The following is a 25,722-nucleotide window of genomic DNA, read 5'->3' as shown; positions in this document are numbered from 1 at the left end:
CTGCTGCTGGTTCAGATGCAGCAGAAAAGCATCATTATCTTTTCCCTTTTCAAGCTTGGCCTTGCAGAGCCGAAAATGAATCTCCTATCAGAGGGGAGTGCATTGCTAAGAACAGCCCCAGATGCAGGCTGGGTTTTAATTTCAATGCCAGGCAATTCAGGCTGCAGAGAGGTAATAAATGCAGAGGCCACTGAGGCCGTTTATTGTCATCCCCAGCTGGGCAAGCAGCTGCTGCCTCGATGGGAATGCCTGCCTGGGAATTCAGGGCTGCTCTATTCCATCACACTCCTTGTAGCTCTGCAGGGTGAATTTGTCACCTTCTGGAGCGCCCAGATGTGCTGAGAAGCAGGGGTGTGCCGTGTGTCTGCTGTGCAGGTGAGGAGCCCAGGCAGCACCAGGCCCTGCTGATACCTTTATCTGCCCCACACAGCCCCACTGCCCGGGCTATCAGAGCCTGCCTGGGGCAGCTGGAAGCGCCTCTCCCACGGCCCAGAAATGGAAAAAATTAATAATGTCTCATAGAACCCTATGGTGAGAAGTTAAATGCGCCTGCAGATGTGAATGGTCCGAGGGGATCACGGTGATGGGCTCGTGCCACTGTGTCTGCAGTGAGATCATACAATGCCAGACTGGTGCAGCTGGGGAGGGACCTTAAACCTCACCAGTGCCACCCCTGCCATGGCAGGGACACCTCCCACTGTCCCCAGTGTCCAGCCTGGCCTTGGGCACTGCCAGGGATGCAGGGGCAGCCCCAGCTGCTCTGGGCACCCTGTGCCAGGGCCTGCCCACCCTGCCAGGGAACAATTCCTCATTCCCAATCTCCCACCTCTGCCTACAGGCAGTGGAAGCCATTCCCCCTCGTCCTGTTTCTGCCTCCCCATGTAAGAAGTCCCTCTCCAGCCTTCCCAGATCAATGGACCAGTATCAGTCTGTAACTGGAAGAATTCAGAGGTCTGGATGAGACTTCTTGAACATCCCACAGACAGACTCAAAGCCACGGATTCAAGGAATCCAGGAATGGTTTGGGCTGGATAATCCCCCAGTTCCAGCTGCCTGCACTGGCAGGCACATTCTCCCAGAGCAGCTGCTCCAAGCCCCATCCAGCCTGGCCTGGAACAATTCCATGTCCGGGTTGTGTCTGGATGCCTGACGTTGCAGCATCCTGGCTGTGCCTTGCTGAGCACAGGGCACAGCCTCACTGGTGGCCTGGAGACCAGGAAAACACCTGTGCAGGTGTCAGCCAGAGTCAGCCAAAAGCCTGCAGGCAGAGCTGGACCTGGTGGAAATGGATGCTGCTGCTGGGGCTGTGACAGGGCAGGGTCCTGCTGTCCTTGTGCAAGGCCTTTCACTCCCAGCAGGGAGAGACCCCTGAAGGGCTCACACTGGACACTCGTGGGCAGAGCAGAGGAGCCTGTTTACAGTGCAGCCCAGCCTGGCATCCCACACAGCTATTCCTGGAAACCTGAGGCTGGGAGGGCTTTTCCACCCCCAGGGATCCTGGGGTTCTGTCCCTTCCAGCTCAGGATATTCCAATGTTTCTATGATTCCATGGCATGAAGGTGAAGCTGGAGCAGTCAGAGCACGGTGACCTCTGGTTTACCAGCACCATCCCTGCAAGTGTGCAAGGCCAGACAGGGCTTGGATCATCCTGGGATAGTGGAAGGTGTTCTTGCCATGGGAAGGGGCAGAACAAGAGCTTTAAAGTGCTTTAAAGAGCTGTAAAGTGGTTTCCAAGGCAGAGAATTCTGTGATTCTAAAGCACCTCTCAGAGGGGTCTGTGCCTGCTCAGGGATGGGTGCAATGTCCCTGCCTGTGGTGAACAGCAGCCAGGGCTCTCAGAGAGAGATAAGCAGCTCCTGTGTCCTGGCCTGGCCTGTTAAGGGGCTCACAGGCTCTCCTCAATGACCACACCTCGGTGCAGAGTGACCACTGCACGGGACCCCCGTTGGGGACCCCCGGCCGTCCCAGCCAATGGCCCCGCTGCAGGGGCCGGCCCGGGGCTGGCCCAGGCCATAAAACCCGGCCCAGGCTGGGGCTCGGCTCAGCCCGGCGTGCCCCTGCAGCCACCATGGTGCACTGGTCAGCCGAGGAGAAGCAGCTCATCAGCGGCGTGTGGGCCAAGGTCAACGTGGAGGAATGCGGCGCCGAGGCCCTGGCCAGGTGGGTGCAGCTGCTCGGGGCCCTGCGCCGCAGGGCAGCCCTGGCTCCGGCGGCCTCACCTGCCCGTGTCTCTCCCCAGGCTGCTGATCGTCTACCCCTGGACCCAGAGGTTCTTCTCTGACTTCGGGAACCTGTCCAGCCCCACGGCCATCGTCGGCAACCCCAAGGTGCGTGCCCACGGCAAGAAGGTGCTCACCTCCTTCGGGGAGGCCATCAAGAACCTGGACAACCTCAAGGGCACCTACTCCAAGCTGTCCGAGCTGCACTGTGACAAGCTGCACGTGGACCCCGAGAACTTCAGGGTGAGCTGTGCTTGGAGCTTTGCTCTCTGTCCCTCCTTCCTCAGAGCCCCTCAGTGCCTGGGGGGTTTCCAACAGGCATCGCTCACTTGTGTTTTAGTTACCAACCAGGACCTGGCTGCCTGGAGTGGGAGCTGGGGACAGGGCAAGGCTGGGAATTCCATAGTGCAGGGTAATACTGGGCTCTGGGCTGCAAGGACAAATGTGGTGACACACACAGGGGGATTCTCTGAAAGCCTGGGGGCTCGTGCAGGCATGGCTGGAGGAGAGGAGCACGATGTTGGCCTCTGCTCCAGCCCCTGTTTAAGCCTGGCTCTGGGGATGTAGAAGGTGGGCCTGGCACTGACCCTCAGCTGCAGTGGGTGTGGGGTTTCACAGCAGAAGGAGGAAAGGCAGAACAATGTCTAGCGGCTGGAGAATGTGTGAGGAGGCAGAGCTGGAGCAGGCGGGCACTCATGCCCACGGCCAGCACAGGGCTCTTGTGCTGCAGCTGGCAGAGCCTCCCTGGGCCCCGGCCCCAGCACCCACGGGGCAGCTGAGCTCCCTGGTCCCGGTGCTGTGCAGGGCCAGGGCTCCCAGCACTCTGCTGACCTCATTTCCCTCTTGCCTTCCCCTGCAGCTGCTGGGTGACATCCTGGTCATCGTCCTGGCCGCCCACTTCACCAAGGACTTCACCCCTGCCTGCCAGGCCACGTGGCAGAAGCTGGTGGGGCTGGTGGCCCACGCTCTGGCCCGCAAGTACCACTGAGGCCTCGGGAGGCACCTGTGTCTGTAACGGGCAATAAAACCCTCATTTTCTGGAGTTCTTTGTGTCCTGTGTCTCTGTGGCTGCCCGTGGGCCCTGGGCCTCTCCTCCTGGGATACCTGCAAGCATATAAATTCATAGAGGTTCACTGATTAGGCAGGAATTTACCCCTCCACAGTTTGCTACTGATGTGTTAGGTTGATCAAAAGCATTTCTGCATCGGTGATGGTGCAGGACTGGTACATCTTGGTCAGTTTGGTATCTGAAATGTGTAAGATCCCAAGAGCAGGGGATGAGGGCAGCTCTCACACAGATGGGTTAGAGCCTTTTTTTACTCATTTTGACTTAATGAAGCACATATTTTCACTGGAATAAAAAGATTCTATGTAAGCATCTCAGTTTCAACAATGTTTTTCCAGGAACAGTGTACAAAGTAACAAGGAGAGACATCCTGGTGTTTTAGGAGGATGAAGGAATAAATATTCAGCCTTTCTCCTGGTAGAGCAGGGCTGTGCATTCACCCCTCTACCCTGCACAGCCAGGCAGGCAAGGTCCACCCCTGCCATGGCAGGGACACCTCCCACTGTCCCCAGTGTCCAGCCTGGCCTTGGGCACTGCCAGGGGTGCAGGGGCAGCCCCAGCTGCTCTGGGCACCCTGTGCCAGGGCCTGCCCACCCTGCCAGGGAACAATTCCTCATTCCCAATCTCCCACCTCTGCCTACAGGCAGTGGAAGCCATTCCCCCTCCTCCTGTTTCTGCCTCCCCATGTAAGAAGTCCCTCTCCAGCCTTCCCAGATCAATGGACCAGTATCAGTCTGTAACTGGAAGAATTCAGAGGTCTGGATGAGACTTCTTGAACATCCCACAGACAGACTCAAAGCCACGGATTCAAGGAATCTAGGAATGGTTTGGGCTGGATAATCCCCCAGTTCCAGCTGCCTGCACTGGCAGAGACACATTCTCCCAGAGCAGCTGCTCCAAGCCCCATCCAGCCTGGCCTGGAACAATCCTGGCATTTTAAAATAGGAACAAAGACACCCTCAGGACCTGCTGGATAAGACACAAGGCCCTGCACTCTCTGGAGGAGGATGGAGGCTGGCCTGGCTCCAGAGCAGAGCCTGGTCACGGATGCCACTGTGCTGATAAGGGCTCTGTAAAGCTTGGCAGGGACACTGCTGCAATCAGGGACCAAGGAACTCTGCTTGGGGCCTCACTGGAGCTGCCTGTGGCCCTCGTTGGGATGGTTTGTCTCCAAAGGGAAGGTCCTTGTCCATGGAAGGGGGCAAGTGTGTGGCCAAGACCTGGTCCAGTAGAAGGGGGTGGAATGAGATATCCTGAAGATCCCTTCCAACCTTAACCATTCCATGATCCTGTGATTCCAGGAGTTCAGAGATCTTCCATCCACACCAAAGGGAACAGCCCTGGAAGGATGCAGGAGGGAAGGGTCCTGAGCATAGTGAAATCCACCCCAGGCTGAGGGCAGGGCCTGCTTTTCCGTCTGGGCACCAGCTGGGCATGAGCTGTCAGGTGCTGCTGGGCTTGCACTGGGGGAAGGAGATCTCCTCCCTTTGACTCTGCAGACTCAAACAGAGCTACAGAAATTGCCCCTGCTCAGAACATCGAGATGAACATTTCCCCTCCCAGCCTGTGTCCCAGAGAACTCCGTGAGCTCCCAAATCTCCCTGCCAGGCTGCTGCCCCCAAGGCAGAGAGCAGGGGATTTTCAAGCATACTGAGAATTAACTCTTTCTAATAAAATTGAACGCAGCACCAGGGTGAGCCCAAGGCTGGCACTGTCCGGGCTGTGCTTGCCTTTGGTCCTTGCCAGGTCTCTGCAGGCCTGCTGAGAGCTGGTGCAGTCCTGACCAGGCTCAGCCACCCTGCCATCCTGGCAGGCCCCTGGGGCTGTGTGTGCCTCACTGGGACAGCTGGCTCAGCCCCTCAGTGCCTCATGGTGCACGGTGCTGGGACCAGTGGCCACTGCTGCAAACAGCCCCTGGGCCGGCCCAGCACAGCACACTTCCTTCAGATTTCTCCATGCTCCATAATCCCCAAATTAAAAAGCCCTTGGAATTCTTTCTCAGGGAGTTTAAACTCATGTTTTTAGCTGGTGAGTGCCCTGAGGCTCTGGGTGCCCGGGGAAGCTGTGGCTGCCCTGGCAGTGCCCAGGGCTGGGCTGGAGCAGCCTGGGACAGTGGAAGGTGTCCCTGCCATGGCAAGGGTGGCAGTCCATGGGCTTTAAGGAGCCCCCCAGCCCAGACTGGTGTGGGATTCCATGATTCCATGTGCAAAGCACCGTGAAGGATCACTGGGCAGAGGGGATGATGCTCCCCAGCAGGGACGCAGCCCTGAGCCCCCAGCGGGCCGGCAGCTCCCCCTGTGCTCGGGGCTGAGGTGATGCTTGTCCCCGCACAGACAAAGGGGGGACAGGGCCTCTCTCCCCCCTGGACAGCTGCCAAAGCCACTATCTCCCCTCGTGCAGCCCCGCTCCCTCCCCAGCCCCAAGCAGCGCCTCCGGGGACTGAGATTAGCCTGAGCCGAGTATAAAAATCCCCGGGGCAGCCTCGGCAGCCACGTCCTCGGCATTGTTCAGGGAAGCTCGGACAACCTTCTGCCAGCACCATGGTGAACTGGACAGCTGAGGAGAAGCAGCTCATCACCTGCCTCTGGGGCAAGATCAACGTCGCCGAGTGCGGCGCCGAGGCCCTGGCCAGGTAAGTGCAGCTCCTGACCTGCCCCTGCAGGGAAACACTCCTGGAGTCACTCCTGGAGTCACTCCTGCCCCTGCTCCTGCAGGGAATCACTCCTGTCACTGGAATATCAATGTTTCTGTGTCTGTCTGTGTCCCTCCGCCTCTCCCCAGGCTGCTGATCGTCTACCCCTGGACCCAGAGGTTCTTTGCCTCCTTTGGGAACCTGTCCAGCGCCACTGCTGTCACTGGCAACCCCATGGTCCGTGCCCATGGCAAGAAGGTGCTGACCTCCTTCGGGGAGGCCGTCAAGAACCTGGATGGCATCAAGAAGTGCTTTGCTCCCCTGAGCAAACTGCACTGCGACAAGCTGCACGTGGACCCCGAGAACTTCAGGGTGAGCCATCTCAGCTCCAGCCTCGGCTGGGCAGAGGGGTCTGACAGTCCCTGAGACCTCGAGAGAAACCCTGGGGCTGCCTGTGGAGGGTAGGGCAGAGGAGGGGAAAGGAGAGTCATATCTGGGGGGAGCAGAGAGGAGCTCTGGGGCTGGGGTCTGTGAGGGGAGGCAGAAATGCACAGAGCAGTGTGCCCTGCTCAGAAGAAACACCCTGGAGCAGCCACAGGGAAGGAGCTGAGATGGGGTTCAGAGGGAAGAGCTGGGCTTGGCTGTGAGGCAGTGGGTAAACCAGAAGGGAAAAAAAGCACAGCCGCTCTGGCAGAAGGGTTCTGAGCCCAGGGACAGCCAGGGTGGGAGGGATGGGAAAGGAAAGCGTGAAGCCGGGGAGGGAGGACCCTGCAGAGCCGGCACAGGAAGGTGCTGGGGGAGGCTCCAGCACAGTCAGGGGTCCCTCTTGGCCAGAGCCTGAGCTGTGCTGAGAGCCTGGTGCATGGATGGGGCCAGGACAATCTGCTCCTTGCTGTGCTGTGAGCTGCCCAGAGAGCAGAGGGAGCACTGGGGAGGGCTCTGGGGGCAGCAGCACTGACAGCTCTGCTCCTGCTGGGGAGGGTCTGGGGGCAGCACCACTGACAGCTCTGGTCCTGTGTGGTAGGGTCTGGGGGCAGCACCTTTGATAGATCCTGCTCCTGTGTGGTAGGGTCTGGGGGAGCACCACTGACAGCTCTGCTCCTGCTGGGGAGGGTCTGGGGGCAGCACCTTTGATAGATCCTGCTCCTGTGTGGTAGGGTCTGGGGGCAGCATCAGTGACAGCTCCTGCTCCTGCTGGGGAGGGTCTGGGGGCAGCACCACTGACAGCTCTGCTCCCTCCCTGCAGCTCCTGGGTGACATCCTCATCGTGGTGCTGGCCGGACACTTTGGCAAGGACTTCACCCCCGAGTGCCAGGCTGCCTGGCAGAAGCTGGTGCGTGTGGTGGCCCACGCCCTGGCCCACGAGTACCACTGAGGAGCCTCCCTGCCTGGAGATGCTCCTGGGGAATCTCCTCGGGTTCTGCTGGGCTCTAAGCACCCAATAAACACCAGCTGCTCCAGCCAACAGCAGATGTCTGCTTCTTTGTGGGAACGGGGAGGGAAGGACAGGGGCCGGGGGAGCCAATGCTCACAAATGGGATAACTGAGCCATGACTTCTTCATGCAAGCGTAACTTGTCTCAGAAGGAGATCCCAGGGTTCAGGACAAAACCCAAAAAAACAACAGAAAATACAAACAGGAACACTCTGGCACTTTTTGGAGACATCAAGTGACATTGCTCGGTTTAATGTTTGAAAACCTTCACAGAGTGAGTGGAGTAGAACTGTACAGAAATGTGCAGCGGGAGAAGTGTCAGGGAGATTGGGGCCATGGCTTGTAGCTTCCTGCATGTGGGGTTTTGTTGGCTTGAGGTTTTTTAAAACCCCAAGATTCTTAGATTAACAAAGGCAGAAGGTAACAGACACAACCCTCAACACTTGGTTGGATGGGACTTGGAAAACACCTGGGACAGTGGAAGGTGTCCCTGCCTGTGGCAGGGGATGGGACTGGATGAGATTTTGGGTCCTTTCCAGCCCAGCCCAGTGTGGGCTCTGTGATTCCATGATACACCAGCGCTGCCTGCAGAGGGAAAGTGTCACCCCCAGCCTGGCCAGGGTGCTTTGCCCAGCCCCTGCTGCCTGCAGTGAGCAGGAACAAACACAAATGCTGTGCTCCAGGGTCATGCAGACCCCAGCAGGGCATTCCCGTGCCCCATGAGCTCCATGTCTGCCTCCTGCACCCCCTCAGCTGGGCACAGGAGCAGAAGAGCAGAGAGCCAGGTGCCTCTCCCAGCTCTCAGGGCACCACTGATCCTTGGGCTGCTGAACCCCTGGGCCAGGCACTGTCAGCTCACATCTGTGCACATGCTTTTTCTTCCTGGAAAGGAAGATGTTTATCTGTGCAGATGTTTTTTCTTCCTGGAAAGGGTTCTCAGGCCTTGGCAGCAGCTGCCCAGGGAGCTTTGCAGTGCCCATCCCTGCAGGTGTCCCCTGGAGGTGGCACTGAGTGCTCTGGGCTGGGCACAAGGTGCCCATGGGGCACAGCTGGCACTGCATGGGCTGGCAGGGCTGTGCCAGCCCCAGGGATTTGGGGGTTGTGTGGGATCCCAGTAATCCCAGTGTTCCCACCTCTCCTCATGCCCTGTGAGCCCACAGGGAGCTGGTTTGCCCTGGGTTATAACATCTCCTTCCAGCCCTGCCTGACCTTTGCCAAGAGGCTCTTGGAGACAGGAGCTCCCCTTGGCTGTGAGGCCTTGCCGTGGTTTTGCAGTGTCATCCTGAAGTCAATCAAACTCCTAAAGAGCTGGAGGGAAAGCAAAGGGAGGCCAAAGCCTGACAGCTCCTGCAGGAAGGGGAGAGGGAGAACCTGGTGCATTCCGAGGGAGAACCCAGGAGCCCCAGGTTGGCATCTCCTGCCCCAGGGGCTGGCACACCCACGGGGCACCAGGGCTGGCACCTTCCCCAGAGGGCAGCTGCAGCAGAACGTGCCCGGGCCGTGCTGGGCTCTGTGGGAGATAACGGCCCCTGAGCAGGGCTGGGAATCAGGGGTGGCGAGGCCAGGCAGGCAGGCCAGGCTGGGCCGGGCACCTTGCCCCGGGCCCCACCCTGCTGTGGGCGATGCAGGGTCCCCTCCCCGTGCCAGGGCCCCCGGGCGCAGCCAATGACGGGGTGCAGGGGGCAGAGGAGGGGCCCCGCGCGGCCATAAAAGCGGGGCCGGGCAGCGGCTCCCCAGCGTGCGATCCCCGGGAGCCCGAGCCTGAGTTCCTCCGTGCGACACGCAGCCCTCCTGCCGACACCATGGTGCAGTGGACAGCTGAGGAGAAGCAGTTGATCACCGGCCTCTGGGGCAAGGTCAACGTGGCCGAGTGCGGCGGCGAGGCCCTGGCCAGGTAGGTGCAGCTCCAGACTGCCCCTGCCCCTGCAGAGGAACACTCCAGCCGTGGGAGCGCTGATGTGACCCTGTCTGTCTGTCCGTCTCTCCCCAGGCTGCTGATCGTCTACCCCTGGACCCAGAGGTTCTTTGCCTCCTTCGGGAACCTGTCCGGTGCCACCGCCATCGTCGGCAACCCCAAGGTGCAGGCCCATGGCAAGAAGGTGCTGACCTCCTTCGGGGAGGCCGTCAAGAACCTGGATGGCATCAAGAACACCTTCTCCGCGCTGTCCGAGCTGCACTGCGACAAGCTGCACGTGGACCCCGAGAACTTCAGGGTGAGTCCTGCCCTGACTGCCCTCCCCAGCACAGGGGGTGCCCCCAGCCTGATCCCCACCACGAGAGGGGTTTCCCCAGCAGGGCAGTGCCAGAGGGAGAGGGGCTGGGCTGGCACGGGGTGAGGTGCAGAGGGACAGGCAGGGAAGGGAGCCAGTGCAGCCTGCGGGGAGGTGACAGGGGCTGTGGGCAGGGGGCAGGGGAGGGGAGGATGTGGTTCCAGTGAGGGAATGGAGGGGGAGAACAAAGTGAGAGCAGTTGTTGAGCAGGAAGAGCCAAGGGGGAAGAGAGAAGGAGCAAGAGCAAAGTTTGGCACAGAGGAGAACAGAGAGATGAGTGAGGAGCAGGAGATGGCAGCTGGATGCCAGGAGTCAAAGAGGATCCACAGAGAGAAAACTTTGGATGGGAGTGTCTCAGTGGGGAATTAACCCCACCATTTGTCCCTGGGCTGGGGCTGACAGAAATGCTTCTGTGTCCTTGTTTGTGCTCTGTGGGGCCAAGTGCTGTGTCCTGATGAGCTGGGAGTTCAGCTGGGTCTTCTGCTTGAGAGAAGTCAGAAAGGTCAAAGAAAAATTTACTCCAAAATACTCTGGAGAATTTTTGGCTACGGTAGCAGGATTTAGAGCAAGAGCAGAGACCAGGTTTATGGTGCAGGTTAGAAAGGACCAACTGGGGGAGGTTTTTAAGTCTGCAGATTTCCTGTAGGTTTCCCTGGGGGCAGTGTGAGTGCTTGTGTGGGGCTGTGCTAAGCCGAGGCTGCTCTCGTCCCCACAGCTCCTGGGTGACATCCTGGTCATCGTCCTGGCCGCCCACTTCGGCAAGGACTTCACTCCCGAGTGCCAGGCTGCCTGGCAGAAGCTGGTGCGTGTGGTTGCCCACGCCCTGGCCCGCAAGTACCACTGAGGAGCCGCGGCAGCGCGCAGCACCCGCTGCCCGACCGCTTCTAACAGCCAAATAAAGCTCATCCTGTGAACTCTGCCTGCTCGTGTGTCCCTCGGGGCAGCCGGGGCTGGGGGGCACGGCCGGCTGTGCAGAAAATACCCCTGCCTTCCTTCTGGCTGGGTCTGGTGGTGCCTGTGGGATTGCCCTCCGGAAATTGTGCTTGCGGGATGTGGGGTTGGTAGAGTCCGGAGTCACACCGGGGGCTTTGCACGGAGAACTGCTCAGAATTCTACTGTAAAACCTGCATGTCTCTCCTAGAGCAGGGAAACTGAGAGGATTCGTGTTTTTTGGGGGGGGAAGATAAAGTCCTGCCACCCCCGGGGTCACACTGGGGGCTTTGCATGGAGAACTGCTCAGAATTTTACTGTAAAACTTGCATGTCTCTCCTAGAGCAGGGAAACTGAGAGGATTCATGTTTTTTGGGGGGGGAAGATAAAGTCCTGCCACCCCCGGGGTCACACTGGGGGCTTTGCATGGAGAACTGCTCAGAATTTTACTGTAAAACTTGCATGTCTCTCCTAGAGCAGGGAAACTGAGAGGATTCATGTTTTTCGAGGGGGAAGATAAACAAATGGAAGACTTTAATCTAGCCTGGCTCATCCCTGGCATAAAACCTACCCAAAATCAGCTGAGTCACACAGGCCCAGCAGCCAGCTGGGTGGGGGCAGGTTTTAGATAAACATTTTGCTATCAAGGCCTGAGCAGACTTTGTTTATTCACATCCCTCCCACCCTGCGCCGCCCACTCTGCAATTGGGGGGGCCCCATTCTGCCAAGAGCAGGGACTTAATTTCCTGGATGGGAGTTTTGGGTGGGTCTGGGTGTCTGCAGAGCAGGGCTCTTTGGGTAGGGTTTGTTCTTGGCATGGGAAGCACATCTGAACACAGCATGACGAGGCAGAAGCGATGCTTGGCCCAAAGGATGTACCACTTCTAAGGAGAAATGCTGGGCAAAGCTATTCAAAGCAGGGTTTGTGGCAGCCAGGTTGCACTGTGCTCTGTCTCCGCCTCACCCACACCTCTGGGCACTCACTCTCTGCCCCTGACCCACAGGAAGGTGTGAGAAGCCCTCCGTGACCCACAAATGCCTTTTCTCAGTCATGACACCCAAAGAAAGAGGCATTTTGTTCTGCTGGCAAGGTACACGCTGAGAGGGAGAGAAGATGATTCACAGCAAGTTCCAAAGTTTTTTCTTCCTGCAGGGAGACTGGGCAGGCACAGAGTCACCAAACCCCCAAGTATTTAAAGACTTTTAATAGGCTTCATGGCAGATATGAGTGGTTTCCCATGAAGGTGATTGTTCATGGGCTTCAGGCAGAAAGGAGGGAGCTGTGTGGATGAGCAGGTCTCCTCCTGCAAGCAATGTGTCTGGGGGGGAAAAGGACAGCAGAGCTGCAGAGGGACTGGGGACAAGGCCTGCAGGGACAGCACCCAGGGAATGGCTGCCAGTGCCAGAGGGCAGGGCTGGGTGGGATCTTGGCAGTGAGGAATTGTTCCCTGGCAGGGCGGGCAGGCCCTGGCACAGGGTGCCCAGAGCAGCTGGGGCTGCCCCTGCACCCCTGGCAGTGCCCAAGGCCAGGCTGGACACTGGGACAGTGGGAGGTGTCCCTGCCATGGCAGGGGTGGCACTGGGTGGGATTTGGGGTCCCTTTATCCCAACCCATTCCATCATTCCATGATCCCACAGCCCGAGCAGGCCCCAAGGCTCTGGCATTCCCCGAGGCACAGCGGGATGGGAGCAGCCCATCAGCTGCAGCCCATCAGCAGCCATAAAGCAGCCCTCAGTGCTGCTGCCCTGTGGCCTCACTCCCACCTCCCTTCCCACCTGCTCCGAGTGCCCCCAGCACACACATCCTGTGGGGTGCCCTCTCCCCTTGCTGCTTTCCCCGCTCCCATTCCATGGTGCCAGAGCGTCCCCGTGGGTGCCAGCCCCCCTTGGGCAGTGCCCAGAGCAGCACTGGCAGCGCCCAGCTCCTGCGGGGACTGATAAGGGGCTGCAGGAGGGTGGGCAGTCCTGGCAGCCTTTTCCCTGCCCATCCCCTCTTCCTGCCCGTGCCAGGCTGAGCTCGGCTTCATTTGCCATCGTGGTCCAGACCCCAGCTCTGGGGACTGGATTGTCTGGAGAAAAGGCAAATGTAAGCACATCTAATGACGATTATTCATTCCTATTCCACTCAAAAGAGTCTACAACTAGTGGAGGGGAAAGATATTGTCAGGCTGGAGAGCTCCCTTGTTATTTGCTTTCTTTCAATTGCTTTTCCTGCCATATTTTCAGTGCAAAAGACACTGAGTCGGAGATGGTCCCTGGAGGAAGTGCTGATGTGCGAGAGGAGCTTGGTCAGCCCTGCAGCTCTGCTGCAGCCTGGTCATGCCCTCACCCACCGTCCCCAGTCTGCAGGACACAGCAGCTCTTCCTCAGCCCAGCCAGACCCTCTGGGAAACAACAGGAGAACAGTGCACTGACCCTGGCACCTTGGCATCAAAACCCTGGGCTGATTTCGGGAAGAATGGTGTTACCTTGGGCTTTGTGCAGAAAACAAAAGCAGAAATCTCCCCGGGGCACTGCTCCTGGTGAGGGGGCTGCACGCCTGGCAGCTCCAGGGTGTGCCAGGGCAATCCAAACCTCTCCCCCAGGAGAGCCTGGCCTGGCTGAAAGGGGCATGGGGAACTGGGGCTCCCCCACCACCTGGACATCCCTGAGCTGAGCCTGTACAGGTTTTAGGGCCCACAGCAGAACCTGCAGCAGCAAACCCGTGTTCCAAGGCTGTTTCAGTGCTCCTCAGGAATGTGGCTGAAGGCAGGAACGGATGATGGTGCTGGGTCCCTGCTCCTCCCCACAGCACTGCAGGGAGCTTATCCTGGCACAGCTGAGGGGACAATGTCTGGGTGGGCCTCAGGCAGCATGGCTGAGCTCATGGTCCTTCCAACCCAAACATTCTGACACTCTGTCTTAGAATATCTCCAGTTGGAAAGGACCTACCACGATCATTGAAGTTCAGCTCAGAATTTGGACTCCAAAGTCCAACTATAATTCCTCCTGCTCTGAAAGGCACAAATAAATCAGAGGTCAAGTTGTGTTACAGGAGAAGGATATTGGGGTTAATGTAGATTTGGCAGCAGAGCCTGAGCATCCTCTGAGCAGCTCCAGCGGAGCTCCAGGTGGTGCAAGGACACCCAAGCCCTTGGGCAGGGCAGGACCTGCAGGGTTTGCTGGTGGCAAACCCCTCTGCGTGGGCCTGCATCTGGAGCATTCAGCATTTCACTGATGCCAGGCAGAGCCCAGTGTGCAGAGAGCTGGGACATGAGCTCACAGGAGCCAGCCCTGAGCCCCTGCCCGTGGCCAGTGGGGATGGAGCACTGCTGGGGCTCCTGCAGCCCTTGCTCTGCATGGCCACGCTGGAAGGGGAAGGAGCTGCCCCACAGAGATGGGATAGAGCTTCACAGGGGACAGAGCTCTGGTGCTCAGGATAACCAGAGGCACCTCTCAGAGGGGTCTGTGCCTGCTCAGGGATGGGTGCAATGTCCCTGCCTGTGGTGAACAGCAGCCAGGGCTCTCAGAGAGAGATAAGCAGCTCCTGTGTCCTGGCCTGGCCTGTTAAGGGGCTCACAGGCTCTCCTCAATGACCACACCTCGGTGCAGAGTGACCACTGCACGGGACCCCCGTTGGGGACCCCCGGCCGTCCCAGCCAATGGCCCCGCTGCAGGGGCCGGCCCGGGGCTGGCCCAGGCCATAAAACCCGGCCCAGGCTGGGGCTCGGCTCAGCCCGGCGTGCCCCTGCAGCCACCATGGTGCACTGGTCAGCCGAGGAGAAGCAGCTCATCAGCGGCGTGTGGGCCAAGGTCAACGTGGAGGAATGCGGCGCCGAGGCCCTGGCCAGGTGGGTGCAGCTGCTCGGGGCCCTGCGCCGCAGGGCAGCCCTGGCTCCGGCGGCCTCACCTGCCCGTGTCTCTCCCCAGGCTGCTGATCGTCTACCCCTGGACCCAGAGGTTCTTCTCTGACTTCGGGAACCTGTCCAGCCCCACGGCCATCGTCGGCAACCCCAAGGTGCGTGCCCACGGCAAGAAGGTGCTCACCTCCTTCGGGGAGGCCATCAAGAACCTGGACAACCTCAAGGGCACCTACTCCAAGCTGTCCGAGCTGCACTGTGACAAGCTGCACGTGGACCCCGAGAACTTCAGGGTGAGCTGTGCTTGCAGGCCCAGCCAGGCCTGGCTGCTCTGCCCAGGGACATTCCTGGGGCTGCTGGGGAACAATCCCTGCGGAGAGAGGTCATGGTTTGTACAAGGGTTTTACAACGCTGTCTGTGACTTTCTCCCTCAAAAGTCCCATCTTTAGTGCCAGCACAGCACAAGGGAGGGGCAGGTATGGAGGGAACACCTGGAGGAGGCTGGCTGGTGTTACCTGCAGGAGGGATGGTTACCTGAGGAGATCTGGTGGGGAACAGCCCCAGGGGAAGGTGCAGGATAACCTGGCTCAGAGCAGAGGGAAGCTCAGCGGAGCATTTCAGGAAATCCAAGTTCCACAGCAAGACAGGCAGAACCAAGCAGCAGGGTCCTGCCTTGCCCAGCACGGGGCATGGCACACTCCCTCCTCCTCCTCCAACACTTCCAATTTAAAAAGGATCATTCTTTTCTTTTATGTCTAAAGAAAAAAAGGAAAAAAATATCGTATTTTTCAGGGTGGGTTTCAGGTCAAATCCAAATGCTTCAGCATTCCAAAAATGGGAAACTAGTTTGAGGTTCTTTCTTTCTGTTGTTTATTTTATTTTATTTTATTTTATTTTATTTTATTTTATTTTATTGAATGAAACAAATACTGGTTTCCCAAACCCAGAGCTGTCTGTGGGAAGACTGAGGTCTCTGCTGTGGCAGGGAGCAGGGAGTGAGCCATGCCCCTAGCCAGGGCTGGGGAGGAAGAGGAGGAGGAGGAGGAGGAGTGTGCAGGGTGTGGGAGCCCTTCAGGAGGGCAATTCTGCCTCAGGGAGAAGCTGGGGGAGGAAATCTGGGCTGCAGGAGGGGTCTGGGGGGGACAGGGACTGGGGAGGGGGAAAATCTGCACAGAAACCACCAGGGAGACACAAAGGAGGAGCTGCTGCTGCTGAGGGGGTTCCAGTGCCAGCAGAGCCTTGGTGACAGCGGGACTGGCAGGTCAGCCCCAGCCGGGACAGCCCGAGCTGCTGGCTCTGCTCTGGGGCTGGGCAGGGGCTGAGCAGGGACTGGGGCCGGGGCTCTCTCTGTCTGACCAGCAGCTCCCAGCAGCACTGACCCAGCTGTCCCTCTCTCCTCAGCTCCTTGGGGACACCCTGGTCATTGTCCTGGCGTCCCACCTGGGCGGTGATTTCAGCCCTGTGTGCCAGGCTGCCTGGCAGAAGCTCGTGGGTGTGGTGGCCCACGCCCTGGCCCACAAGTACCACTGACCAGCCTGGGGAGAGCAGGAGCCCCTGACCCCGATAAACCCTCTGATGAACCCTCTGATGAACCCTGCAATGAGCCCTGCAATAAACCTGTCTGTCAGCTCCCGTGCAGTGTCCGTGTGTCTGTGCTGGGCAGGGAGGGCTGGGCTGGGTCTGCAGGCTCACTCACCAGTGACCCCCAGGCTGCGGCTGGGACAGCCCAGGGTCCCCAAACCCTGCAGGGGCTCCAGCAGAGCTGCAGAGGGACTGGGGACAAGGCCTGCAGGGACAGCACCCAGGGAATGGCTGCCAGTGCCAGAGGGCAGGGCTGGGTGGGATCCTGGCAATGAGGAATTGTTCCCTGGCAGGGTGGGCAGGCCCTGGCACAGGGTGCCCAGAGCAGCTGGGGCTGCCCCTGCACCCCTGGCAGTGCCCGAGGCCAGGCTGGACACTGGGGACAGTGGGAGGTGTCCCTGCCATGGCAGGGTGGCACTGGGTGGGCTCTGAGGTCCCTCCAACCCAAACCAGTCTGGGGTTTTCATGGTGGGCTCCAGGCGGACAGGTGCCATCTCCCGCAGCTGTGATTTCTATATTTTAACACCTTCCCAGCGCATTTCCCTACCCATTTTGCCACAGAGCAACCCTCTTCTCCTAAGTTCTGCTCAGTCATTACTCTCTGCTGCTGTTGTGGACGTTCCCTTCCTTTCTGTCCCAGGCAGCAGCATGTGCAGCTCATTCATCACAGCTTTGTGATGCTGTGGGAGCACAATCCATCATCCTGCTGGGCTGAACTCCCCACCATTCCTGAGCTGCATTCAGAGGGACTCAGGAGTGTTCCACCGTTTCTAAATCACACCTGAAGCAAATCTGTGCTGACTGCAACTCCCAGCATCTTTTAGAGAATTTTTATTCAAAGGTTAGTCAGGAGCAGGTGAACCAGGAGACTATCACATGTAATTATTTTTATCTTGGCCTTATCCCCACACTTATCAAAATTGCTGGAGCAGAGAAAGTCCCCAGTTCACTCCTTAGAACAAGCCAGAAATACTCTTTAGGCAGCTCTGTGCTGCCCCTGCCGGGTTATTTTCACGTATTTATAGCAGGAATTTACACCTCCCAGGGGAATTCTGTCAGGAGTGGCAGCTCAGGGGCATTTCAGGAGATGAGCTGGTGGGGCTGGACTGCAATGCCAGCACCAGCTGCCCTGGGATGTGTGTGCTGTGTTTGGCACTGCTGCAGGAGGGCACTGCCACTGGACTGCTCTGATGGTTAAAAGATGCCTCATGGCCTTGGGACGTAAATAAAGATGTTGTTTTCTCCAGGAACTGAATGGAAATTCCCGACTTGCCCAGAGAATCTCTGCTCCTGCAGGGCCCGTTTCAGCTTTTGATGCTGTGTCATGCCTCGGGGATATTTGGACAGAAAATCTCCTTGCCTGTGGCACAGAGGGACCCCTGCAGCTTTCCTGGGGGGCTCTCAATGCCCTGGCCAGAGCAGCAGGTGAGGCTGCAGGGAGGGCACCTGCAGCATCCCAACCTTCTCCCCCCTCACTGCCACTCTCTGGTGTCATGGCAACACAGCAGAGCTGCAAACCCCTCAGAAACAGCATGGGCATGTGAAAAGGTTTCTGATCCCTCGGTGGCTTTGGAGGAAGGAAGGTTGGAGGCCCCAGAGGGACCTGTCAGAGCTGATTTGCCTCATTGTTCCACCCCCGTGCCTCCTCCCCTCTGTCAGTGCCCTTCCAGCCCAAATTCTCTGCAGCACAGACCCACACACTGCAGCAATCACATTTCTGAGCTGCTGCTGAGCTTCTCTCCCCTGCCCCTGAGTCTCACCTGACTTGGGGTGAGTGCAGGAGTCACCGCCTGCACAGTGACCCAGAGACCAGACCCTCCTGCTCTTTGGCTTGGTTTGCAGTGTTTGCATGGCATGTCCCTCTGATGCCTCAGGTTCAGCTTTTCTAACTTTCACATTCTGTGCTGCTTTAGTGGGTGGGTCTGGGCTCACATTCAGGGATGCTGAGCTCTGTGCACAGAGCAGGGACACAAAACAATTCCTGCTCCAGCTGGGCACCAAGGACAAATGACCCAAATCTCAGCCCAGGAGCACAAACCCCGTGGGCTGGAGAGAGAAAAACAAGCAGGGTGGGACTGCAGGGCTAAAGCTGCAATGGGACAATGAACTGCAAGGTGCAAATGGAGCAGAACTGATCCCAGGGACAGAGCCCGTGCCCGGCCATGCATTTTGGGGCCATTTTGGTTCATCTTGGGCTCATTTTGGGGCCATTTTGGTTCATCTTGGGTGCAGCCCTGGCTGGGCTCTGGTGCTGCCCAAGGTGGATCCATGGAGGAGATGCTGTGAATGAATCCCTGCTTTGTTCTGGAGCTCTGCCCAGCCTCTACTCTGGGGCAGCCTCACAGGGCATCCCCTGCACCTCTCTTTGCCCAGCTGAAGGCTGCTGTGCACACAGGGCACCCCTCTCCTCCTCCTCAGGCATCCCCAGCCCTCTCTGCACAAAGTTCTGCCTTGGAAAACCTGACTCTGGTCAAGCTCTTGTCAAAGCCTGACTCTTGCCAAGCACGTGGAGAAGGGAGAGTGAGGCTCTTGCAGTGACCCCAATCCCAGAGCCACTGAGGCTGGAAAAGCCCGCCAGGCTCACGGAGCCCCAGCTGTGACTGTGAAAAATGCCTATTTTAGGATTGGCTTTTGGCAAATATTCAAATGAATATTAGATGTGTTGTGTTAGAAAGTTATGCTGCATTAATTACGTAGTGTGTCAAATACAGTTTTAGGTTATAACAAAATGTTAAAATAGAAACTCTGCTATGTAAGATACTTTTTTGCTAAAAAAGGACTCACACCAGATAGCAGCCACAGGACACCTGAATCTTTCAGAGAAAGAGAATTTATTGCTCCATCATCAGGAGCATTGAACTTCTTCCCGCCTCACTCAGCCCTGGAGACGCCGTCAGGATTCAGAGGAAGGAGCTGACACTGCCCAGGCAGAATCCTGTGTTTGAATGGAATTTATGCATCATGGATGAGCTGTATGAATATGCAACAGGTTATTGTTTTTAAGGGTTAATCCTCTGTTAACGTGGGGCCTTTTTCGGGCTTGTGCTGCCCAGAAAAGGTACCCGGGCATCCACAACTCTTTGTATTTATGGTCTCATATTGTCCTAATCCAAATTGTCCAAATTATTATTACCCTAATTGTATTGCTATTTTTATAACCATTTTATTACTATTGAAGTTTTAACATTTTAAACCAAGTGATTGGTGTTTTTCAGAGTGCCCCAGCGGCTCTGGCCTCACTGGCTCTGGCTGGGAGGGCTGGGGCTGCCCAGGGCAGGAGTGCCCAGCCCTGAGGATCAGCACAGCAGCACCCAAGCTGGGGACTCAGCCTGTGCCTGGCACCCACTGCTGGCACTGCCTGGCACTCAGTGCTGCTGTGTCCCACGGGCACAGGCGGGAGGGCTGAGCAGTGCCCCTGGCTGGACCTGGCTGGGCAGCAGTGCAGCTGGGCACACCATGAGTGGGCAGGATCCATGCCCTGGGCACACCATGGGTGTGGGTCACAGCTGCCCTCTGTGTTTCTGTAGGGCTGTTGAAGCCTCAGTTCCCCATGGAACGTGGGCTCCCTTTGCTCCCTTCTGCTGCACAGGGCAGGCTCTGGGCTGGGCACAGCTGCCCTCTGTGTTTCTGTAGGGCTGTTGAAGCCTCATTTCCCCATGGAACATGGGCTTCCTTCTGCTGCACCAAGCTCAGTGCAGCCCCAACACCCCTTCTGCTGCTGTCTCTACTCTAAACCCATCCAGAAGTGCCACCATCCCAGCAGGAGATGGAGGACAAGAAGAAGAAGGAGAAGAAGGAGGAAGACAGGACACGCCCAGATTCCTCCATCTTGCCTCTTGAATCCCCCATTCTAAATCCCCAAAATTCTACTTTTTCACCCTGTGATAAATTCACTATCATTCTACTCAAACTCTCATGGCCTGTAACTCCTCACACAAAGCTGGGAATTGTTTCCATGGGCTAAAATCAAAGGCACAGGTGTCTGTGACTCTGTGCCAAGGTCTCTGAGCCCCTGGCAGGGTCTGGAGCCATCCAGGGCAGCCAGAGGGATGTCCTGGGCTCTGACATGCTGGGAGCCCCCTGCTCCTTGCTCTGGCCTGCCAGGCCCAGAGGAGAACCCTGTGCACACACCAGGACCTGGCTTGGGGTCACCTGGAGATGTCCCTGCCCTGGAGACCTGTGTGTGGGGTCAGTGCTTTGTGGAGGTGGTTCCTGGATCTCTGCTCTGTGGGTGCTGTAAGCACATCTTCTCTGCTGGCAGGGAGCCCCATCCTCACTTCACATCTATTCTTGTCACTATTATTATTATTTTTTTTTAATCATTTGCACCTCTATTTTTCCTCCATTTTGTGAAAAAGCCCCATGACGATCCTTTCCTTCCCCAAAAATACCCTTGGCACAGAGGCTGGGGAAGCGCCTCTGTGCCAGGCAGGTTGTGCCTCCCAGAGCTGGGAGCCCAGGCAGGGCAGCCAGGCTGTGCCAGGCGCCCAGCAGCCTGTGGGTGCCAAAAAGCAGCTCTGGGAACGTCTGCCAGCCCAGCGGTGGCAGGTTTGGGCTCAGCTGTACAAACTGCAGTTTTCCAGCAGGAATGAAATCAGCAATAACCACACCACCCTCTCCTGGAGGGGAGAGCTCTGGCAGCTCCCTGTGCTCAGGGAGTGACTTCTGCATGCTGGAAGAGAAGGTTTCTGTTGGAATTCAGGAATTCAGGACATCCCTCTGTCTGTCCTGGATTGCCCAGACCCCTGCCAGAGGCTCAGAGACCCTGGCACAGAGCCCAGAATGCCCCTGTGGGTTGGATTATGACCCATGGAGCAAATTACCAGCCTTATATGAGGATCTGCAAGCCATAAAAGTATAAGTAGAATAATATTTATTACAGGGTGAAAAATAGATTTTAGGGTTTTTAGAACGGGGGTTCAAGGAGTAAGATGGAGGAATCTGGGCACATCCAGCCTTTCTCCTTCTTCTTCTTGGCCTCCATCTTCTGCTGTGATGGTGGCACTTTTGGGTTGGTTTAGAGTAGAAGCTCGCTGTCTAACATAGGTGATAGGTATTGGGAAGGAATTGTAAATATTGCACATGTAGTTTTTAGTATAAAAACATGACACTGCCTCTGAGGGCTGTCAGTGTGCCTCTGTCTGACCTGCTGAACAGACCTCTGCAGGTCAGGAGAAAATATTGTATAGATAAGGAACAATAAACAACCTGGAGAATGAGAAATGAAGAGCTCTGACTCCTTCAAGCAACGGGCTGGGAACAGAGACTTTGTGACACACCTGGGGTCACTGTGGGCAGCAGAGATCCTGAGGGATTTCGCCCCATTTACCCACCTGGGCAGGGTGGACAATGGCAGGGATTGACCTTCTTCAGGGGTGTCTGGCCCTGGTGCAGGGCCCTGCTCTGAGGGGAGCTGTCTCAGGTGGCTGTCACAGCCACTGATGGCACCATGGCACATCTGGCACAGCTGGCACATCTGGTACAGCTGGCACAGCTGGCACAGCCACGGGCAGTATGTGCCACCCCTGCTGTGGATAAATGGTGAGCACACCTCTCCCCAACAAGGAAAAGGGTCTGAGGGCAGCAGCTCTGGGTGACAGGGCACCCTCCCTGTGGTCCCCACTGCTCCCCACTGCCCCCACAGCAGCACTGCCAGAGGGAGCTCGTGTTTGTCCAGAGCTGGCAGCTGAAAGCAGCCCAGAAAAGCCCAGATCATTCTGCCTTAAACACAAATATTGAAACAGATCTTCTATATCCAAACTCAAACAGGAGCTGCCAGAGCATCTTCCCTCCAGGCTGCCAGGGAATGCCTTTGCATCCCCCTGCACAGGGTCCCCCAGGAATCCCAGGGTGATTCTGTGCTACTTCTTCCTCTTCTTCTCCTCCTTCTTCTTCTTCTTCTTCTTCTTCTTCCTCTTCTTCTTCTTCTTCTTCTTCTTCTTCTTCTTCTTCTTCTTCTTCTTCTTCTTCTTCTTCTTCTTCTTCTTCGTCTTCTTCTTCTTCTTCTTCTTCTTCTTCTTCTTCTTCTTCTTCTTCTTCTTCCCCTTCTCCTTCTCCTTCTCCTTCTCCTTCTCCTTCTCCTTCTCCTTCTCCTTCTCCTTCTCCTTCTCCTTCTCCTTCTCCTTCTCCTTCTCCTTCTCCTCCTCCTCCTCCTCTTCCTCCTCCTCATTTGGCTGCTCTGCTGTGCCAGAGGGGATGATGCAAAGAGCTCCTGAGTGAACCCCCGTGTCCAGCTGCAGCTGCTGTGGGGCTGCCTTGGGCTGGCCCCAGGAGCTGAACAGGCCTGGGAGTGATCTCAGACAGGGTGGGGAAGTGGTGCTGGTTTATTTAAGGGAGTCCAGGCAGAGGGAAACGTTCCTGCAGAGCCTCTGTGGGGCAGGAAGGAGAGGTGTGAATGCCCCTTCTTATGGGGCGTTTAAATGCCACCACACAGTGCAGGAGCGCTCTGCATGAGATGAGATCTGCTGCAGGAAGGTCTTTCACAACTACTCAGCCTTACAGGGAAAATAATTAGTCAGGAGAGGATGTTTTATAAATTGTGAAAGGATTTTAGCAGTGAGGAGTTTGACTCCTGTGAGGGGTGAGCCCCGCATTCCCAGGGGTGCAGAAGTCAGATTGTGAATGCTTTTATGCCAACTTTCACCCCACCATTGATGAAGCCTCCTGGGCAGTGGTGACAGAGCAGAGAATCGAGTGATTTCTGCATGGATGGATCTCTTAAACTCGGGCTAGGGAGGGAGATTCCTCCCTGAGCACTCATGGTGCCATCCCTTGTTGAGTTTACCCACAGCTGCAGGAAACTGAGCACCGATTGAGGCACAGACAGAGTCAGAAAGGTGGGAAAAGCCTTTAGAGAGATCGAGTCAGAACCCATGGGTCAGGCTGCCTTGTGCTGGGGGAGGATGAGAACCCTGTCCCAGAGCTGCTCACACAATGGGGCTCAGAGTGGGGCAGAAGGAGGTGCAGGTGGGGCAGAAGGAGGTGCAGGTGGGGCAGGAGGAAATTCCTTGCATTCCTTCCAGAAGGATTTTCTGAGGAAATCCTCTCTTCCATTCTTTTAGTATAGTTTTAATGTAATATATATAATAAAATAATAAATCAGCCTTCTGAAACATGGAGTCAGATCCTCGTCTCTTCCCTCATCCTCAGACCCCAGTGAACACGGTCACATGGAACCTTCCAGCACCTGATGGAGACCTGCAGGCAGCAGAGGATGGGCAGTGCCCCAGAACAGCGCCAGGGAGCTCTGCAGTGCCCATCCCTGCAGGTGTGCCCTGGAGGTGGCACTGAGTGCTCTGGGCTGGGCACAAGGTGCCCACGGGGCACAGCTGGCACTGCATGGGCTGGCAGGGCTGTGCCAGCCCCAGGGATTTTGGGGGTTCTGGTCTCACGGACACCCCCAGGCTCTGATGCAGCCGGGCTGGGCTCTGGTGCTGCTGCGTCCCCACAGGTGTCACCCTGGTCACCCTGTGACCATCCCAGCACTGCCACCAGTGCCAGCTGGAGCTGGAACCCTCCCAGCTGCTTTGGCTGGGGGCCACCTGCACGCTGGGGACATTCCCCATTTTTTCCATGTGCATTTAAACATCGCAGTTTGAATTGCAAGTCCTGGCAGTTTTCTTCTTTGCTGCTCCCAGGCAGCTGCCTCTGCTGGTGGTGCTCTACCTAAAGGTTCACTCTCTGTGGGGAGCAGAGGGAACACAGCTCCCAGGGCAGGGCAGCGTGGGGCTGCCCATGGCCCTTCCTGCAGAGCAGGATCGCTGCCCCAGCCCTGAGCACTCACCTGCCCCTCCAGGGGACTCTGCTCCGCAGAGACCTGGGATGTGTTTCTGCCTGACACACCAATCCCAGCAGGGAGCTCTGCATCTCCCGATACCTCAGGCTAATTAGAGACAGGAGCCAGAGAAGGTGGCAGTTTTTAACCCACTCAGTGCCGATAACCTTGCAAACAGGGCTGAGTTTTGCTGTTCTGTACCTGGTTTGTGCCAGTGTTTTGATTTGGAGGAGATCCAAGAGCCATCATAGAGAGATAGAAGGGCTTGTGTGTGAAGGAACCTGATGGATCATCGAGTTCCACGCCCCTGCCATGGGCAGGGACACCTTCCACTGGACCAGAATCCCTAAACCCCCGGGGCTGGCACAGCCCTGCCAGCCCATGCAGTGCCAGCTGTGCCCACCTTGTGCCCAGCCCAGAGCACTCAGTGCCACCTCCAGGGCACACCTGCAGGGATGGGCACTGCAAAGCTCCCTGGGCAGCCCCTGCCAAGGCCTGAGCTCCCTTTCCATGGGCAAATTGCTGCTGCTGTCCCAGCTGAGCCTGCCCTGGCCCAGCCTGAGGCCGCTCCCTCTGCTCCTGTCCCTGTTCCCTGGCAGCAGAGCCTGATCCCCACCCGACCCTTCCCCAGCTCCATTGCCCTTCTCTGGGCAGCTCAAGCTTAAATGTGGGGTTAATTGTTGGGTTTGCAATTGAGACTGTTGCAGTATGTACTAATGATCCTTTCCAAACAACAGCAATCTACCCCTGCTCGGCTGCTTCTCATCCCCAGCTCTCACCCAGGCGTGGAGAGGGAAGTCAGGAGCACCAAACCCATGGCACAGAGGGAGGATGATGATGCAAGGAGGCAGATTTGGGAACCTGAACTGTGTTTGTCCAGGTCACTTGGGCTGGGTGTCACCAAGGAGAGGAGGAGAGGAGAGGAGAGGAGAGGAGAGGAGAGGAGAGGAGAGGAGAGGAGAGGAGAGGAGAGGAGAGGAGAGGAGAGGAGAGGAGAGGAGAGGAGAGGAGAGGAGAGGAGAGGAGAGGAGAGGAGAGGAGAGGAGAGGAGAGGAGAGGAGAGGAGAGGAGAGGAGAGGAGAGGAGAGGAGAGGAGAGGAGAGGAGAGGAGAGGAGAGGAGAGGAGAGGAGAGGAGAGGAGAGGAGAGGAGAGGAGAGGAGAGGAGAGGAGAGGAGAGGAGAGGAGAGGAGAGGAGAGGAGAGGAGAGGAGAGGATCAGAGGAGAGGATCAGAGGAGATCTTCTAGGAGAAGATAGGATGCCAGGAGATGTTCTAGGAGATCTCCCACTGCTACAGCCCCGTGTGTGTCCTTGTTGCCTCTATTGCCACCTCTCCCACCCTCCTTTTTCCTCCCTCTAACCCTTCCCTTTCCAGTGAATGTGCCCAACCCTTCCCAGCTGAGCTGGGCCAGCCCCAGCTGTCTCTGGCCCTGCTCACAGAGGAGATGCGGGCTGGGTGTGCCCACGGTGGGGTTGAGGTTTTCCTTCTGCTGCAGAGAGGTGCCCTGGGCCCTCAGCGCCGGCCATTCCAGGAGGAAGGTGGCTGCTGTGTTCTTTGTGAGCAAGTGCCACGTTACAGCATGTTCTGTTCCCCAGCAAAGCAATGACTGAACTTTGGAGAACAAGCTGTGGGTGAGTTTTATCTGCACCCAGGAGAAATCAATCCAGCATGCCTTCCTGCTCCCAGCCTCTATTAACTCTCTGAGAAATAAATGACTAGAAAATACAATACAGCATTCTGGGGTGCTTCATTCATTTTTCTTTATTAATTTTTTTCTCAGCACAAGAGGAAATAAAGGAACATATGGGGAATGAGCAGGAGCCATTTCTCAGTGCCATGGCCACCTGAAAAGGGTTTAGACCCATAATGCCTCTGAAAAATTCATTCACATTTCCCAAATCACATTAGGTAGGTACAGATTGTTTTCATTTTTATGGATTTTTTTACCCTCCTGAGCTCTATTAAACCAGAATATGC

At 57.1% G+C, this 25,722-nt stretch overlaps 4 protein-coding genes across 4 annotated transcripts; all 4 read left to right on the top strand.

The window, feature by feature from the left end:
* Window positions 1-1,565: 1,565 nt before the first annotated feature.
* Window positions 1,566-3,259, top strand: LOC131572529 (hemoglobin subunit rho). The gene is made up of 3 exons (XM_058825755.1): window positions 1,566-2,160; window positions 2,240-2,462; window positions 3,079-3,259. Exons 1-3 carry the CDS (start codon window positions 2,069-2,071, stop codon window positions 3,205-3,207), a joined length of 444 nt encoding a protein of 147 aa, XP_058681738.1. The 5' UTR covers window positions 1,566-2,068; the 3' UTR covers window positions 3,208-3,259.
* Window positions 3,260-5,679: 2,420 nt separating this feature from the next.
* Window positions 5,680-7,383, top strand: LOC131572528 (hemoglobin subunit beta-like). The gene is made up of 3 exons (XM_058825754.1): window positions 5,680-5,917; window positions 6,067-6,289; window positions 7,164-7,383. The coding sequence occupies exons 1-3, from the start codon at window positions 5,826-5,828 to the stop codon at window positions 7,290-7,292; spliced, it is 444 nt and encodes a 147-aa protein (XP_058681737.1). The 5' UTR covers window positions 5,680-5,825; the 3' UTR covers window positions 7,293-7,383.
* A 1,602-nt stretch (window positions 7,384-8,985) lies between these two features.
* LOC131572527 (hemoglobin subunit beta) lies at window positions 8,986-10,535 on the top strand. Its single transcript, XM_058825753.1, has 3 exons — window positions 8,986-9,245; window positions 9,342-9,564; window positions 10,337-10,535. The coding sequence occupies exons 1-3, from the start codon at window positions 9,154-9,156 to the stop codon at window positions 10,463-10,465; spliced, it is 444 nt and encodes a 147-aa protein (XP_058681736.1). The 5' UTR covers window positions 8,986-9,153; the 3' UTR covers window positions 10,466-10,535.
* A 207-nt stretch (window positions 10,536-10,742) lies between these two features.
* Window positions 10,743-16,023, top strand: LOC131572526 (hemoglobin subunit beta-like). Its single transcript, XM_058825752.1, has 2 exons — window positions 10,743-14,683; window positions 15,792-16,023. Exons 1-2 carry the CDS (start codon window positions 14,123-14,125, stop codon window positions 15,918-15,920), a joined length of 690 nt encoding a protein of 229 aa, XP_058681735.1. The 5' UTR covers window positions 10,743-14,122; the 3' UTR covers window positions 15,921-16,023.
* Window positions 16,024-25,722: the final 9,699 nt, after the last annotated feature.

Source organism: Ammospiza caudacuta, chromosome 2 (genome assembly GCF_027887145.1).
Source record: "Ammospiza caudacuta isolate bAmmCau1 chromosome 2, bAmmCau1.pri, whole genome shotgun sequence".
NCBI classification, from domain to species: Eukaryota; Metazoa; Chordata; class Aves; order Passeriformes; family Passerellidae; genus Ammospiza; species Ammospiza caudacuta.
The sequence above is the reverse complement of the archived record's forward strand: the minus strand, read 5'-3'. Positions and strand labels throughout refer to the sequence as shown.